General features: G+C 30.1%; 2 protein-coding genes across 2 annotated transcripts; one reads left to right on the forward strand and one right to left on the reverse strand.

The window, feature by feature from the left end:
* Window positions 1–191: 191 nt before the first annotated feature.
* LOC136066201 (putative F-box protein At5g66830) lies at window positions 192–1,353 on the reverse strand. Its single transcript, XM_065770115.1, has 2 exons — window positions 1,077–1,353; window positions 192–910 (listed from the first exon to the last, which is right to left on the reverse strand). Exons 1-2 carry the CDS (start codon window positions 1,351–1,353, stop codon window positions 192–194), a joined length of 996 nt encoding a protein of 331 aa, XP_065626187.1.
* Window positions 1,354–8,669: 7,316 nt separating this feature from the next.
* Window positions 8,670–11,835, forward strand: LOC136065821 (L-ascorbate oxidase-like). Its single transcript, XM_065769539.1, has 4 exons — window positions 8,670–9,268; window positions 9,484–9,576; window positions 9,672–9,884; window positions 11,291–11,835. The coding sequence occupies exons 1-4, from the start codon at window positions 8,969–8,971 to the stop codon at window positions 11,651–11,653; spliced, it is 969 nt and encodes a 322-aa protein (XP_065625611.1). The 5' UTR covers window positions 8,670–8,968; the 3' UTR covers window positions 11,654–11,835.
* The last annotated feature ends 6,977 nt before the right edge of the window (window positions 11,836–18,812 follow it).

Below are 18,812 nucleotides of genomic sequence, written 5' to 3' on the forward strand. Positions count from 1 at the left end.
TCCAGCTCATTTTTGAGATAAAAATACAGGGTTTTTACACACACCAACAGATATCTCAGGACGGGATTAGAAAGTACAAAGGAATTAACATTAAAAAAAATCATTAGAAGCAAGAATAAACGAGGGAATAAATTGCTCAAGGCTTGAAGAAGAATCTTGCGCTGAGGTGTATGTCTTCGAATGACATTTGATTATATTTCTGGTCTAAACCAACTGGTGTATCTCCAATCAAAATCAGGGAGAGGAAAAGGAGGCCGAGACACAGTCTGATTTCCCATGTCATATAGTGCAACTAGGTGTCTCAATTCCCTACCCATGAAATAGATGCAATTCTGTTTGTATTTTGTAGAGGCACTAGCTTGTATGCAGATAGAATCTTCTTCTAAGAAAATTGCTTGATCCCCTAAACTTGTGATCTTCTCCCATTCACTCATCTCCCAATCCAATTTGTACACCTCGAGCCTCCAGATTCTATCAATATGTATCCAATTTTTACAAACCAACAAGAAGTTCCCACACAATGATTCCACCAGAAACTGAGAGGCATCGTTTGTTGACATATACTGTGGTCTATTGATTTTAGTGGGAATTCTTTTGACACCAGGGAAGGAACTCATGAACGCCAATTGCACAAAGAATTGTTCTATTTCTCCATTAACATAGCTGTGGTGAGGGTAAGGATCAATTCCATAAAATTCATCCTTGTAGTGTATGATACTATTAATACAGAAGCCGGAACGAAGGATGGGTATCCGCTTCTTGTCTCCTGGCCTCCAAAACTTCCTCTCCCACGCAGCATAAATTCCAAGACCAAGATTGAAAATAATGCAACTTAATACTTGTTGGTTTTTTCTATGATAAATATAACTTGATTGGTGGAAAAACCACATTTTCTGGCTGGATTGGTAAGCTATATGGATTGTTACAATGATCACGAAGGAAAATTGAGAGCCAAAACCCCATTCTTGACAATGGGTTATAGAGATAGATACATTGATTTGGAGAGCTGGATGATTTGGTGTAATGTATTACTAGCCAACCACGCGAGGAGTGGACATGGTTGCGGACATATGTACAGCCATCATGACTCTTGAACTTGGGAGTTTCAAAAAAAGTGGAATTGCCGGTGAAATGGTCCAATAACTTTATACGGTTATGGTTTTTATTATTGTAGAGGTTTCTTTTACTAAGTAGCCGTGGAGGTGACAATGCTAATAGTTTCTTTGCAATAGACCGCCATAAATGACAAGTGTTGCGACATTGGTAAAGATCAGCAATGTCCATTACTTGCTTGAGAATTAGCTCCAGCAGGTCTTCTGGGAGGTCAGACCAGGAGACTAGAGGTGGAGCCATTGGTGGACACAACAAGTACGAAAGTTAATTATGTAATCCTGCTCAAAAGAAGAATATTAATTTACACATCAAGGAAGAATAATTTCTAATCATTATGAACAATTTTCCTGATGAACTTAAAACTCAAATTATGGTATCTTATGTTACAGAGCACATGGGCAATGAATTAAGTCCTTTTCTTTTACTTAGATGGGTTTCAAACATTCAATGCAAACCAAAGAAAAAAGTTGGTTTTCTAATCATAAATAGGTCTTGAACTTTCAATGGAATAAACCAAACAGAACATGCATGTTATATTAGGCACCATATTCTAGCTAGCTCATTTATGACAGTGACTAAACTACAATTAGTTATTTAAAACAAAAAATAATGCTCTTTCATGAGATAAATACAGGGTTAAACACACATACACCAACAGATAATTCAAAACGGGAATAGAAAGTACAAAAGGAATTTACATTCATAAAAATTCATTAGACGAAGCCAGAATAAATTGCTTAGGGCTTGAAGAAGAGTCTGGCGAGAGAGAGAGAGAGAACCACGGACATTATGTTAATTAGTACTACTCAATATACGTACATTATATATACGTTGCATGGAAAAAATAAAAATAAAAATAAAATTTTAATGCATGCGCTACCCACATGGGCGGCTCTACACTATTCTCAGGGACACACGCACACACAAATTTATATGTAAAAAATATTTTTTTTAGTTTAATACTATAATTTTTTTCTTAAAAATATATTTGCGCACACTAACTTAAATTTTACACACCCTTATTACAAGTATTTATAACTCTAAGAATAAAATGTAAGTGTTTGTGAATTGTAAGTGTCACTATTTTTTATAAATTTATATTATGTGTGTGAATGTGTCTAATATTAATTGTGTGCATTACTTTTTATTATAATATTATTTGTGTGAATTATGATGTGTGTGGATATTTGTGTGTACATTATAATATAAATATATATAATTTAATAATTAGGAAATAGATATGGTTTGTTACATGTGTGTATATTGTTATCATGTTATAATAATTTTTTGTTATAAAGTTAGTGAAATTCAAGAAAAAAAAAAATATAAAGTTAGTGATAGTCCAAGCATTTGATTGGTTAAGTAAACCCTAGTGTATAATTTTATATATAAATGAGTGTAGTTGTGTGCGTCAATAATTAATACAAAGCCAATGAGTTTAGTTTAGTCATTTAGTTTAAAATATTTTTATAAAAACAATAACAAATAGATAATAAAAACTGCATAAAAATAAAAAAATGTTAGATAAACTTAACAAAATAAAATGATTATAGGCTCATAGCTACTCACATTGGCAATAGATACTTATAATGAACTATCATATAACAATTCAAAATTTGAATACTTGTAGAAGGAAATTGTAAAACTTCATGTATTATTATTATTTTATTTTTTTTTTTTTTTGTCAGTAACTCGATATATTCAAGTTCTTTTTTTATTAAAATTTTTTAATGAACTCCCTAAACAAAATTTCTGGAGCCGCCACTGGCTGCCTAAAGGTGCAAAGGTCTCGAAGATATATACACGGGTGATTACTGATTAATGAAAGAAGAGGCACATCAATGAAAATAAGAAGAGAAGAGTAGTGTTTTTACCTGAAGAAGAAGAAGAAGAAGAAGAAGACTTACCAAGAAGTCTTTTCCTTTTTCGACAAGGAGTCTCCAGGCCTGGCTTGGGCCCATTTAAGCCTTGTCTAAGGCCCATTAACTAAAATCCTTAAATTTTTGGGTCAAGTGAAAAATAGCACATAGGTGGGTTATCTGGTTGACTGGCTGCAGGTCCAAAATTGTGACTGGATATCTCTACCAACCAATTGAGTTACACAAATTTTAGTACGAAGTATCTTTTCTTTTTCTTTTTTCTTTTTTTTGGGGAATTGCTCCCTCTAAGGAGGCCCAAAATGGGGATGGACTCTCTTGTTGAACTTTTTTTCTTTTATGAGAAAAACATGATAGGATCATGAAAAGCATGATAGGCCGAAGGGAAAAAAAGGCCAAATAGCCTAAATATAATCACAATGTTATTGATGAAAGTGGATAAGACTTCATCGACATATAAACAATTAAGTTCATACCATCTATGATTGAGAATTCTAAATGTAATCATACTCTCTTACCTTATGCTCTTGACTCATGCACACTAGCATTCTTGATGGGGGCTGCGTACACAACTATGGCTCATCCGGATTTTTTACTCCCACAATCCCGAGTCCAATGGGTAGAGTGTCACTATGGTCACACCCAAGTGAATGACGCTAACTCAAATCCCCCCCTCTACCCATTTTTTGTTATAGTAGATGTAATTTTTGCTAATGTAATGTCATTTATTAATTTTGTATTAGATTTTTTTTTGGGAAATCTACCTTGAGATTACTTGTTTCTTTATACCATCTATGATTGAGAAAATCATCACAATTAGAGATCAATAACCTTCCTATCTATCAAATATTTTATGTTTTATTTATTTATTTATTTTAAATTACAGGAAAAAATTAATACAATTTACACCCTATAAGTTTGGTGATTTCCATTTTAATTTACCATATAAGTCTAAATTTCATTATAAAAAATGTTTAAATTTTGTTATTTTAGTCCGTTAACTTTAATAACGTTGTCAATTGTCATTCTAATCTTTCTATTCATTGCTATTTGAAAAACGTCATTAACTCTCCTAAAAAGACACTATTTTAAAACCATTATTTTAGGGCATGTTTGGTAGAATGTAATAAGTGTTGTAATGTAATAGTTATTTCTTTGGTTTAGTTATTCTTTAATTTGGTTGTGATTTTATTACAAGGAATAATCATTCCTTATGAATAGCTATTCTTCAAAATAATGAATAATTATTCCTCTTTAAAAGGTGGTATTAGTTATTCCTTAGTAAGTACAATAATTTCAAAATTTAATATATTTTCAAATAAATAAACTTTCCATATACATCTAACAATTATAAAAATAAAAAATCATAAAAAATAACACATATCTTTCTTAAATTTAAAAATAATAATTTTTAAAGAGATATAATTGTATAAGTAAGATATTTCCTAAAATAAATGTTAAGTTTCATTCTAATGTTATAACTCACAACCAAACTAATGAATATGTTTAGTTATTACATTACAACACACTTTATTACTAGTAATAAAGATTACAATTCCAGTCATAATTTCCATTCAGTGTACCAAACGTACCCTTAATGTTACAAATATGAAATGACATTTTAAATAAGTTAATAGCATCTTCCAAACAGAAATGAACAAAATGACAAAATTGTCAAATTTAATGGACAAAAATAACAAAATTTAAATTTAGTAGACTAAACTAACAATCACAAACTTATAGAGTATAGATTGTATTTTTGCCTAAATTATATATAGGACTTTGTTTTTTAGTTTTTTTTTTTTATATACATAAATTATATATATAATTTTGAGTAATAATTTTATGGATGAAATAATTAATAAAATTGGACTGACAAGAATCTGAATGTATGTATACAAAATAAAAATAACGAATAATCCAATGGTATATTTTTGAGAACCTTCCAATAGTATTTCGATCGAATAGTATAAGATTAATAAAAAGTTGAATATAAAGATACACACAAGTGACCCTTTTGTTCCATCAAAAAAGAAAAATGAACCTTTTGCTTTACTAGATGCCAAGAATAGATGCCTCATAGCCATGCAAATATCCTTTGCTTAGGACATTGCACCTCATATATATATATATATATATATATTTCCTGAAAAATTATAATAATTATATTAAAATACTAAAAAAGAGGAACCGTTCCCATATTCATCAAGTGCTTTACACACAGGATCATGTTCCTTAGCAGCTGATTTTGTTATTTTAGATGTAATAGTGACTCTGACGCTCATGGTCTGTATTCACTAAGGCTTTCAGCCACTAATTCGCCTTTTATGGCTAATTAATCTAATGCTTTTTCCTTTTGACCAAAAAAAAAAAAGTGCTTAACACATGAGAAGGAATAGAGGAGATGGTGATGGTTCCAACTTTGTTTATAAGATCGAGAAGGCCCAACTAGCTAGCAAGATGATGTGCTGCTTCGTTGGCCTCACAGAGAACATGAAATTAAAAATAAACACGAAGGAAATGAAGAGACCAAAATTCTAAGAAAATGACTCATGAATGTCCCGGCCACCATAAAAGCATCGATCCCTAAGGCTAAATCAAAGATAATGCTCACAAAGTCATTAAATATCTTACATTGAGTATGATTCTTACATGGGCAAATCAAATGATTGGAAACTTTCTATGCAACCCATTATGCAGATATATTAATTCAGGTTCAAATCCCTAATGTAGGTGTAGCTTCCCATTTGATATCCTGGATTGAATTAAATTGTAGAGTGTGAGTGTTGTTTGATTGATCAATGGTTGATCTCAGTTAACAAAATCTAAGTCAATGTGATTGGAATTTGGATCAAAAATAATTTGAGTTGTCCTTATCACACACATATAATTTGTTTGATTATTAGGATAATATAAGATAGACCTTTACTCATAAGTCATAACCCATGATCCGAAGTAGAATTTTTCAAGTCAACACAAAGTTCTCTTAGAAGATAAATCTTAGGTAGCTAGGAGATGAATATTGTGAAAACATGTGATTTCCTTATTAAAATATTAATTATTATTTCTAGGATTAAATCTTGGAAATCCTTACTATAAAGTACTATAATAAAGTTATTAATTATTGTTGTTAAGTAAACTTTAATTCTTGTTGCTTCGAATACTTTTGTTTATTATTTATTAGTTTTTTTTTTTTTAATACAAGATAAAAATTTTACTCTAGTCTAATCTAAAGTCCAGTTTGGATACAGCGTTTTCACATTTGCGTTTTGATATTCAAAGTTAAGGTTTTTTTTTTTTTTTTTTTTTTTTTTTTTTTGGTACCTGGCATGAACATATACAATAGTAGCTTATATATGATAGACAGGTCCAAGTTACAGTTGCACCTTTCAATAACTATAAATTAGATTATTATCTTTCACAGTATAAACATTGCATTATATACTCTTCCCATACATAAAATTCATGTATCAAAATTTATATCAATCATATGTACTTTACTATCTATTCCTTTACTCATATGTTTGTATCTTTTTAAAATACAAACAATTTGAATTTGGACATTTTATTGATGTAATAGTTACTGATCTTTAATCATATTGACATTTTTGTAAGTAGAAAGGGACTAAGAAAACAACATAATCTGACAATAGATTTCCAAAATATTCATCCAATGAAAAATTATTAAATTCTTTGGATGACTTCAAAATAAAAGTTAGCCCCCATATTTATTATATACAACTTTTAAATCTCCAGATCTTTCTAGCTATAACAGTATCGTCACACTACAAAAAAAATATTTAATAAACCAAACTCTACCAAATGCAATAGTGAGGAATAATATTAGAAGCATGTTTGGTAGACTGTAATAGACATCGTAATGTAATAACTATTTCTTGATTGGAATATGTACGAAATTCCCAGATCAGTGAAATGCAAAAATAGAGAAAAATATATTCTAAAGAAAAATAATCACACACAAGACAATATTTATGAGATTCGACAAATTGCCTACGTCCATGAAATTACAGGAATTTCACTATTCTCTGGGAAAAATACAAAATGCTGTAGTACAGTTTTCTCTCTAAAAAAACAACATAAAACCCTAATCTCCAAAAACAACAGTTTTTATATCCTACACTCCATGGACTAAGCCTCAGAAAATCTCCCATTAAAAACCGTAACAACATTATTTTAGGTCGGGTCATAATCCGAATCAAACACAACTAGACTCCATAAAACTTAACATTTCTATGGTTTAACTATTCAGTAATTTAGTTATATTTTTATTATAAGGAATAGTCATTTTTTATGAATAATTATTCTTTAAAATAAGAAATAAATATTTCTCTCTAAAAATGTTGTAATAATTATTCCTTAGTATCTGTAATAATTTCTAACATTAACATATTTTCAAATAAATAAAATTTTCATATTCACGTTACAATTATTGAAATAAAGAATCTTCAAAAAGTAACTCATATTATTTTTTTAGTAAATATAATTATATAAGTAAGAAATTTCATAAAATAGATCTTAAGTTTTATTCTAATGTTACAACTCACAACCAAACTCATGAATATATTTAGTTATTCCATTATAACACATTTATTCCTAGCAATAAAGATTATCATTCTTATCATAATCCACATTAATGTACCAAAAATGCCCTAACAAAATTTATACCAAGTATCACTTTTTAACTCAAAATTTTGAATAGAGTTTGGCTTTTTCCCAACATTTTTATCTGTCAGTGCCAAATTTAGGCTAGAAAGGAGAGGGCATTAAGAGGAGAGAGGAAATTCGGCATTTTTTCTTTTGCCCATAGTAACAATAAACCATAGAATTGAATCAATAGTTATGACAACCTAAGATGGTAGATCTAAACTTTGAACATCTCCATTGTAAACATTAGAATGTGTCAATTAGTATATATTAATAAAATAAATAATTTTTTTAGCTTTTATTATAATTCATATATTTAGAGTTTTTTATTGTATGATTTTATTGTAATTATTCTTCTCTCAATGCCAGTGGTACTCTAATGCTATTGGTTCATACCTTATAAAGTGTTAGGAGGAAGGAAACTCTTCCAACGTGGGACAAGAGCCTAAAATTGCCTAAAATGAGTACTCCTAAGTTTTCTTAGAGCAAAAAAAACTCCCCCACAATATTTTTCCTAAATTTTGACATTATTTGTTTGTTTATGTAATTATGTCATATTTGAAATTCATAGAATAATTTATCAGTAAAATAAATATTTTTTCATTTTAACTTTTTTTTTTTTGTTTAACTCATATAATATGTTTGAAAATTATTTAAATTTTACTTGATACTTTTTTAATCAAGGTTACTAAAATTTACAAATGTATTCCCTTTTTACTAAATTAAAATATAAAATAAGAAATAGTTTATTCTATGGAAAATGAATAACTGTCGAGGAATTCTACAACTCAATTAGAATCATTTTTCATAAAGAATTTTAAAAAATAATTATCTCATTTCCTTTTATTTAGTAGCAACCTTAGAATGAGTTGGAAAACTATCTTATTTAACCTGGTGTATAATGAAATTGTTTTCTAGAAAACTTTAAATAGAAAACAATTTTATCTTTAGTCATGCTAAATAAAGGAAGTCAATAATAATTTTCAACTGGCCCTTTTTTTCTTCAAAACCTGAAAAAAAATGGTCTGCAAGGTCATTTCTCTCCTTTCTCCCCCTAATTCTCTCCTCTCTACCCCAAATTCGGCACTGTAAGATTATTAGTCTTATGCTGATTCCTATATATATGCATATATATATCGAACCAATACTGCAATCGTCCTTGTCCAAAACAAACCTCTACCTTTCAAAACTACGAAGAGTTTCATCACCCACACAACCTTCCACTAGCCATAGCTTGACTTTGCTTGCTTTTAAAGTATATTTTCCTTCTTCTTCAATCACTAAAATCTTTTTTAGCACCCCTCTAGCAGAAAATGGGTACAACTTGTGGTTTAACGATTGACCCAATTTATAGATATGTGAGGGCTATTGTTATTTGTGTCATTTTGTTACCTTGTATACAGTTATCTTTGGGAGCCAAAACCAGGCACTTCAAATGGGAAGTGGAGTATAAGTATTGGTCTCCGGATTGCATAGAGAATATTGTGATGGCAATCAATGGCCAATTTCCCGGTCCGACGATCCGGGCAAAAGTTGGAGATACCATTAATGTTGAACTCACTAACAAACTCTCCACTGAAGGTGTTGTAATTCACTGGCATGGAATCAGACAGGTTTTGCTCTCACTTTCTTCACAATTTTACGTACACAACAAATTTCATAATTCTTTTCACGATATATGAGCTAACAGAGTTGTAATTAGAGCAGTATCACTTTTGTTCATTTTTATTATATATCAATCATAATACACTACTTTGTTAAAAGCATGAAGTATGGGATTAAGGCTATAGCTATTTATTTATCTGAATATATTAATTCTTGTTTTCAGACTGGAACACCTTGGGCAGATGGAACTGCTTCCATTTCACAGTGTGCTATCAACCCTGGAGAGACCTATACTTATAGGTTTAAAGTTGATAAGGTAAAAACGTATTCTACTTCTGTTTTGTTTGCTCTCTTGGATTGGAAATAAAGTATGATGTTCAATTTATTTATAAATTATATTGGTGCATGCAGCCAGGAACATACTTTTACCATGGGCACTTGGGCATGCAGAGATCAGCAGGGTTGTATGGGTCTCTGATAGTGGACTTGGCAGAAGGAGAGAAAGAGCCATTCTATTATGATGGTGAGCTCAATCTATTGTTGAGTGACTGGTGGCACAAAAATACTCATGACCAAGAGATTGGCCTCTTCACCAACCCATTTCGTTGGGTTGGTGAATCCCAGGTAAAACTTGTTTATGAATCTGTTATGGCTGATATTATTTTTTTTTCTAAAACTTTCATACAAGTCTCTTTTTTTACGAAAGATGTTACCACAATGCATACATTTAGGCGGCTGAATGGTGGAGCAAGAGATACGGTCGCCTAAGTCCCAAAGTAAAAAAAAAGGCTTCCAAATTTTAATCAATAGGGATTATTTATAATCAATAAATAAAATAATATTGTTTTTACTAGATTAAAAAAAATAAAAATAAAAAGAGAAAAATGCAACATCTACAATATTTTTCACAACATTTTTACAACTAATGCTAAGTAATAGATTGTTACAGCATGTTATTAATGACAAAAAAATAATTATAGTGATATTTTCAAATAGAAAACAAAAAGCAATTTAAAACCTATGATTTGTTGTAAAAAAATATTGTGAATGTTGCATTTCTAAAAAAAAATAAGAATAATAATAAGAATTTAGTTAGCAAACTTTTACTAGTTTTCATCCAAGTCTACCACTAACACCACTCTTTTACTTATCATTATTAATCTACCATATCAACAAGTATGAAAAATTTTGTCAAATTTTTTCTGTTTATAAAATTTCATTCATGTTAATTAGTAGTAATTTTATATCTAAAACAAGATAATCAATTTTCGCCTTTGACCCCCAAATACATCAAGCCGCCACTACATACATTTCACCCAGAAACTATTTTGATGTTCTATTTTTAGTGAAAATTGGTTTTGTACAAGATTTCATAAAACACCACCAAGAATGATAACTCATTTTCTCTCCCTAGTTAAGATGCATTTAATGATCTGTTAAATAATATTTTTATGTATTTAAAAAAAATCAAACTATATACATATATCTAAAAAAGACATACATTATCATAATGAATCTGATCATATGTAAGCTAATGAATTATTATCCTGTAAAGGAAAATGTTAACGAGTACCCTTAGAGCACTGGTTAATAATTCATTTTAGAAAAATTTTGATATCACTTTTATGGGAAATGAAAAAATCTGTCAAAATATTAATTTTTTTTTTCATTTCCCATAAAAATTTTCTTTAAATGAATCATTAACCAGTGCCCTAAGTGCACTCGTTAACATTTCTCATTATTAAAAGTATCTTCTTCTTTAATTTAATGTATGTACCCTTCAATTAATTATACATAAATTGCCTTTTATCTGTTGATTTAACTGTGCATTGATTGTATTTTATTATATTGTTATTGAGAGTGAGTTAAATTTGAGAAAATTTATCATGTATTGGATATATTTTATATCACCCCGTTAAAGTCATAAAAGATCATTATATAGGTTTAGGATTCTTTTATCAGACTTATAGAATATAAATAACTTTTATTATGCATTATTTTCCTTTTTATTGAATCCAATTCCCATGCAGAGCTTGCTGATCAATGGAAGGGGACAGTACAATTGTTCCTTGGCAGCAAAGTTCAGTAGCAATACGTCCATTAGCCAGTGCAAATTAAGAGGAACGGAACAATGTGCACCCATGATTCTACATGTGCTCCCAAATAAGACTTACAGGCTAAGACTTGCCAGTGCCACTTCATTAGCTTCACTCAACTTGGCCATTGGGGTAATAATTTTGCATTGCCACTATATCTTGCATCTTTGCGCATGCATTTTTTTATGTGCTAAAATAGTAAAACTTCAGAATATTATTATTCAATTCGATCGCTTTCACATACGTATTTATTTATATGGTAGAGACCATAAACCTTTTAATTTGGTTGACAGATGAGAATATTTTAAAACGTAGTGTTATGTCATATCACACTTGTTATGCATTTCATTGTCGCCACTGACTGACAAAGTGTGAGACAGACAAGTTGTCAAAAGTGGCTTAAATCATTATAGAAGGAATAAAATAATTCCGCTGCTCTTTTCCAATAAAATTCAAGCAGTGGTTTTGAACTAATTAACAGTTAAAAAAAAAAAAAAAAAAAAAAAAAAAAGTTTATTGCAACGAAAAAAATCGTTGCAATAACATTAGAGTCATTGCAATAGTTAATACGAGGTGTTGCAATAAAATTTGAGGTAATAATTTTGTGTAACAACTTGTTAGGCAGTTTTATCAACTTGTTTATATATGTCTAGAACATTTAGTACTAAATAAAGAAGTGGACAAACCAACCTATCAAATTAATACATTAATAACATGCAATGATATATAGATTGAAATGCCAAATTATAGAAGATAGTCCAAATGTCTAGTAAAGTTAACTATCCTACATTATACATTTAGTAAATAAGTAAATGACATAGTACTCCTCTTTGATGTATATATAAGATACTTGGGATGGTTACTGGGCTTCAAACCTTTCATTTCTCTTTTTTCTATCTTTCTTTCTCAAACTAGTGAAAGTTAGTTTTCCTATAAGTTGGGTCAAGGCTATAGACCCAACCCATATGTCTAACCTGTCCCTGTGAGCTGCAATAGAACCCATCAACCTTTCTAAAGAGATCAGGCCCATACTACAGAGGGGCCTCTTAACTGACCCTGCCTAGGCCCTAGATTAAATATATTTATAAAATAAATAAATAGACCAATTTTTTGAGTAAAACTTTGAAAACCCAGATTTTACCAATAAAGACCCGACCCACAACATTAACACAGTGATTTAATTATCTTCTTATATTTGGATCTAACACGTTCGTTTGATTTAAATATTATATAGTTTAGAAGTTAGAAATCTCCAATTGTTTATTACAAATCCACGTAAAATCTGTTTTAGGGGCAATGAATGCTTAGCTTCATTAAAATTCTAAAACCTCTTCAAGATTTCATTTGATAAAAACAGTGTAAATAAATGTCTCTTACTTACAAGTTACAACCCAAATAAAGAATCATGCTATTGTCATATCAATTGGTGTAAAATTGGAGCTGAAAGCATTTTGATCTCATTATGATATCTACCTGTGTTGAAATTCAATTCACTAAAAAAAAATTGGCACTTCCATAAAGATTTACCTTCAAACTGTTTACTATTTACAAACTTTGAACTTGTATCAATATCAAAGGAAGAATTAGACATTGTTATGCTTTTATGGAACACTATACAAAATTCATGGAGCTAACTGACAAGACAGATGCCAAAATTAAAATTTTACAACAGCTAGGGAGCCGGAGCCCAACGAAATCACCGCACTGATTTGCACATCTCATGCTTGGGCTTTAGGTCCACTGAGATTGAGTATGAGATAGCCAACAATTCTTCCTTTTGTGTTTTTCTTATTGGGCCGTCACTACTAGCCCATTTTTATCAACTTTTTGGAATTGTTATGGCTCCTGATATGGGCTCATACACTATAGAGTAAATACTTTATCGAACCCAAAGAATTAATAAATCATTAAATAGTAATAGGCTGAACTATTGAAGGCCTTGGGCCATAGTGTAAGAATGGGTAATACACAATGGGCTTTAGTGAGCTTTTTTTTAGTTGGTCCATTAGGAAAATTTCTTGAAGGCCCGTTAAATTTAGCTGATAAGGATTGCAAGTTTTTGTAAGCTTTTGGTTTTGAATTGGAACGTTTCTATGTGTCTATAGGATTGAGATCATGCAATTGCACAGTGCAATTATCCATTTTCCTTGACAAATTTTTTTTTACATTTTTAACTTTTAAACTTTAACTTTTTGCTTCTTTTTTATATTTCTTTATTTAATGGTTGAGATAGAAAGTTTCTTTTTCTAATTTTTAATCCCAACCCCTTCATTGTTATCGCATCAGGTGCAGTAAATATTGCATCTGATCTCAATCCATGTCTATGGTATACTTCTTAGCAACTTGGTGAGTCAAATCAAAGCCATTCAATGTTTTTTCATGGTTTCTTCTTGCCTTGGAATCTAGTTTTTCCTATGGGGATTTTGGTATAATGAACCCACTGGAATAAGAGAATTTCTAAGGGGAAGAAATTGATAATAACATTCATGAAGCTTGGTTTAAGAGAACTTAGTTGTTGTTAAGCCTAACCACATGGTGATGCTTTTAAAATGAGGAAAACCAAGATCTCTGCATGTGTTTGATTTCAGTTCAATAAACAAATTGGCACTTCCACCCGCTTTGTAATTTCAAATCTTCAACTTGTATCAACTTCAAAGGAGAAAATGGATACTGTTCCTTTTATTGGACACTAAACAAAGCCCACGGAGCTCACAATATATAGAATTCTTAAGAAAAGGAACACAATTACCGAATTACGCTCAACAGCATTGGAGAAAGAAACCAAATAATGCAAATTTAGGATTTTTTGTGTGTGTGTGGGGGGGGGGGGGGGACATTCTAGTAAACTCACATAGAACATGATAAAGTTCTAGACATATCAAAATCACAATTGTAATATATACATTGCCTACAATATATATTTTTAATTAAAACTAGGTGTGAAAATTGGAGTTATGGACCACACGGGGTGTGCTTGATGATAGGAGTTTTTGTTCTTGCACCTAGAGAGGAATGGTTCGAGCGATAGCTCCAGCAAGGCCCGTATAGTACACGTGGTATTACTTATTGCCATACGTAGCGTGGAGTCGATAAGTCTAATCGAAACCACCTTTTTTATTACAAAAAAAGAAAAAGAAAATTCAAGTTATGGGGCCCATTCTCTACATTGATTTTCTTATATAACTGTACACAAAGAGATACAAACTTGAAATGAAGTAAATAGAACATGCTGTTAGGAGATACATCATTGCAATTCACTTGATGTAAATTTAGCTCTTTGGAAGTTTTGATTGCATGAGTTAATTTGCCTTCTAGCTATACTAACCTCTAACTCAAACTTTTTCTCTTCTAGATCCTATGCACAAAAATTGTTAAAAGCCTTATACATGTTACATGCCTGAAAACCAATGAAAGAGTTTGATAAAGGTCCAAAGCTTATAGCAAGAGATATAAATTAATTGAATATGTAAGCATATCATATATATATATATATAATTGTGAGAAAATCCAATTATATCTCAAATTGGAGTCTAATTTTACGCCATGTGTCCCATTCAATTTTTTTAATTTTGGTGTAGCTATTTACTACACTACAAAGATCGAGGGGTACAATTTAATTTTCTTAATTTGTTGTGATAAATGAGTTAATAAGTGAGAAAACCATAGAATAAAATTAATAAACCTTTTAAAAAAAATCACAATCATTGATTCATTTCAATGATGATGATGATGATGATGATTATTTATTATTATTATAAAAATAGTGGTTGGACAAACTATAATTGAGAATTTCATGGATAACAATTTAAATGATTTTTCATTTGCTTCAAATAAAATTATATTCATTTTATTAGTAGCTATTTTATATTTTCAAATATACAAGTATTTATATATATATATATATATTATATATATATATATATATAATTGGTAAAACTTTAATATACATTTATTCGTAAATGTATTCCATGCATATTCATGAACAAGCTAGTTAGTTACCGGTACTAATAAAATTAAAAATCCACGTGAAATCTATATGGGGGCAATGAATGCTTAGCTTCATTAAAATTCTCAAACCTCTTCAAGGTTTCATTTGATTTAAACAGTGAAAATGTCTCTTACTTACAACCCAAATAAAGAATCATACTCCATTGTCATATCAGTTAGTGTAAAATTGGAGCTGAAGTTTTGATCTCATCATGATCTCTACGTGTGTTTAAATTCAATTTCACTAAACAAAATTGGCACTTCCATAAAGCTTTACCTTCAAATTGTTTACTATTTACAGACTTTGAACTTTGTATCAATCTCAAAGGAATAATTAGACATTGGTATGCTTTAATGGGACACTAAACAAGGAGCTGAGCATTCACAATTGAGTTTGTTTGGAATCCACTTATTTTGTTAAAACTGAAAACTTTTTGCTAAAAGTACTTTAGATAAAGGTAAAAGTTGTTTTACCTTAGACATTGGTATGCTTTAATGGGACACTAAACAAGAAGCTGAGCATTCACAATTGGGTATGTTTGGAATCCACTTATTTTGCTAAAACTGAAAACTTTTTGCTAAAAGTACTTTAGATAAAGGTAAAAGTTAGCTGAAATAGTACAATAAGACCTATGAATAATACCAAAAAGTGTGGTAGAGCTCATGAATAGTTGCAAAAATAAGCTGAATAGTAAAATAAGTTGGCAAAAATAATTTTTGCCAAGCACACACTAAAGCTCTTTAAAGCTAAAAACTCAAATTTTAGCAACTCATTCCACAAAAAAACACATTACAACAATGTTACTATTCCTAAACATTTTGGCAAATAAGCTATGGTAGATTGCCATAGATGGCAGTTTATTGTAGCTCAAAACTTATAACAAAAAAATATTTTTATACTCCTTAGATGAAGCGGCTAATTGCTTTTGGTGTTTGTGGAGATTTTTATTATTATTTTAATGAATTATTTTATATTATTTTAAATAAAGTAATAAAAAAAAATAGAACTTTTTATGTATGGTATATTGTGAAGTAAAGTGTTAAAATAAATAAAGTAGGTTTTTGAGTCGGTAAAATATAAAATTAAAATTTTACAAATTACATTTACTTATTTAGTGAACAACAGCCGGGGAGGCAGGAGCATCATTTCAACTCAAAGGCGTTAACTATAAGCCTCATGAACACATCATGTTTAAGCACTAGTTGGTGGGTCGAGAATTGGGGCTGTTTGGTAACGTTATTCTAGTAATGTTATTTGTATTTTTTTTGAAATACATGTGGGTAAAAAAGTGTGAAAATACGTATAATATTGTTTAAAAATTGAAAACATGTGTTTAAAAACATGTACCAAATGGGCTCAGGCACACATTTTTTCTGTGGTTGGTTCTAATTAAGTGAAAGGTTAGAGGGGTCTTGTTAAACTACTACATAAGGGTACATGTTCAAGGATATTAACTGTTTAAAAGTTACTTGTTAATTGATGTACATGATAAAGAATGTTAATGAGTCAAAGCTACAGTGCATATAGGTATCAATAATTTTTTTTTTTGGAGAATTTCAACCTATAATGTCTGCTCTTGATGATAACTCTTTATTATTAAACTAAAACACTAATTGGTTTTTGGTATAGGCGAATATTGAACCCCAAATCTCTTATTCAACTATCAGAGACTTTACCAGTTGAGTTAACTGAAATCCACAATAATTAGTTCATAGGTTGCTTGTGAATGCTGGGTTCTATTTATATATTTATGTAGGATTTAACTTATTATGAAAAAAAATTAAATAGTAGAATATTAATGCACCTTAACCTAGTACAACTGAGCTTAGCAAGATAAACCTGTAATCAAGTGAGACATTAAAGCGATTGAACATATACGGTGAAATAGGCATTGTTGGGAATGTGTGGTTTGCTAGTTTGATGTTGATCTTAGCATGCCCCCTTATACATATTGAGTTGATTGGGCAAATATTTATGGGGGAAAAAAAAAAACCTTGTGAAATCTCTCCATTTTACTTGAAAATAAATAAATAAATACTAAATAATTATGTTGAGCTTAAGATTTTGTATCTTGAATGTGACAGTATATGCATGCCTCCATTTTGCTTGAAATTTTTTTTAAAAAAAATGTTGAGCTTAGGATTTTGTATCTTGATTGTGACAGTGCATACATGTTGTGAAAGTATATACATGTCATTGTTCTATATCTACTCAAAATCACAAAAAAGTTCAAAAACACGACTTTTGTGTTAAAATTCTGAGATGATCGATTGTGAATAGTAAGAAAAAATGATGGATTTCTATTAATATAGAGGTGTATGGCATTTATGAAGCATACATAATTCCAACTTAAACCAATCTTGCTACTTCTAGAATAAATTAATTATCTAAAGCTTCTTCATTTTGGGTTATTTACTGTAAATTAGTTTCCCTGCAGGTCAGATTTCCTATTAATGTTATTTGACCCATTAACCATTGTCCAATTATCACTCTATTTGACAGGGACATACTCGTATAAGTTTAGCATATATCATAAAGCTTTCAGCTAGAGATAAATTCTCTATAACTTATTAAATTTCCACAAGTCTGTAAACTAGAGTCTGTATTGACAGGTTTGAGATCTTAAAATAAAATTCATTGTTCTTATAATAAAAACTCAGTTGCTGTAAAACTTGATTCTAAATTTAAGTCCCATGAGTATTTTAACCCTCCGCAATCAACATATATGACTTACTACAGATTTTTAATCACCATTAATACAGAAAATTTCAAAGTGACAGATTTGACACAATTACACATAAAATCATAAAAATAATAGCAAATGATCATATTTTCATGTGCGGATTTTTATACGTACATTAGTCGTGTTAAAATATATTAATTAATAGGCAGCTAATTAGCCATTTTAATCATCATGGCTTACAATAAAAATTCCGGAAGCAACCATAATAAACAGTCATCCTAATTTGTCTAATATTTCTTAGTCTCATAAAATCATAAACTAGCAAGAACCCTAGTCCAACTTAACCAGACTCACACCAATAATTTAATGACTCATCATATACAGCATAAATCATGACAGTTTTAACAAGTTATCAAACAAGAACTCCAATATGCAACCTACCAACGGCAACCACCAATTAATCCATGCAATAGTTACATCCAACAAAACTATTGACAACTCATCATGTACAACATAAATCATGACAATTTTAACAAGTTATTAAACAAGAACTCCATCATGCAACCTATCAACCACCAATTTACCCAAGTGATAGTTACATCCAACCAAACCCCTATAAAAACCACCTCTTATCACCACCCTATTGACCCCAATTGACAAAACCAACACACACATGCATACATTCAAAGAGAGATAGATGTGACAATGTACTTCAATACTAACATTTTCCTTTTAGCTTTCTTTGCCATGGATTATTGTGATTCTGTTTTTTGGTAACAGCGACA

The sequence above is a fragment of the Quercus suber genome, unplaced genomic scaffold (genome assembly GCF_002906115.3).
Source record: "Quercus suber isolate HL8 unplaced genomic scaffold, Cork oak 2.0 scaffold_28, whole genome shotgun sequence".
NCBI classification, from domain to species: domain Eukaryota; kingdom Viridiplantae; phylum Streptophyta; class Magnoliopsida; order Fagales; family Fagaceae; genus Quercus; species Quercus suber.

Excerpts from the sequence above, each read along its gene's own strand:
- LOC136066201 (XM_065770115.1), bottom strand. The coding sequence starts at position 1,353 with ATGGCTCCACCTCTAGTCTCCTGGTCTGACCTCCCAGAAGACCTGCTG. Across the intron at positions 911-1,076 it reads GTTCAAGAGTCATGATGGCT|CTTACCAATCCAGCCAGAAA; the intron begins GTACATATGTCC and ends CAATCCATATAG.
- LOC136065821 (XM_065769539.1), top strand. The coding sequence starts at position 8,969 with ATGGGTACAACTTGTGGTTTAACGATTGACCCAATTTATAGATATGTG. Across the intron at positions 9,577-9,671 it reads ATAGGTTTAAAGTTGATAAG|CCAGGAACATACTTTTACCA; the intron begins GTAAAAACGTAT and ends TGGTGCATGCAG. Across the intron at positions 9,885-11,290 it reads GTTGGGTTGGTGAATCCCAG|AGCTTGCTGATCAATGGAAG; the intron begins GTAAAACTTGTT and ends ATTCCCATGCAG.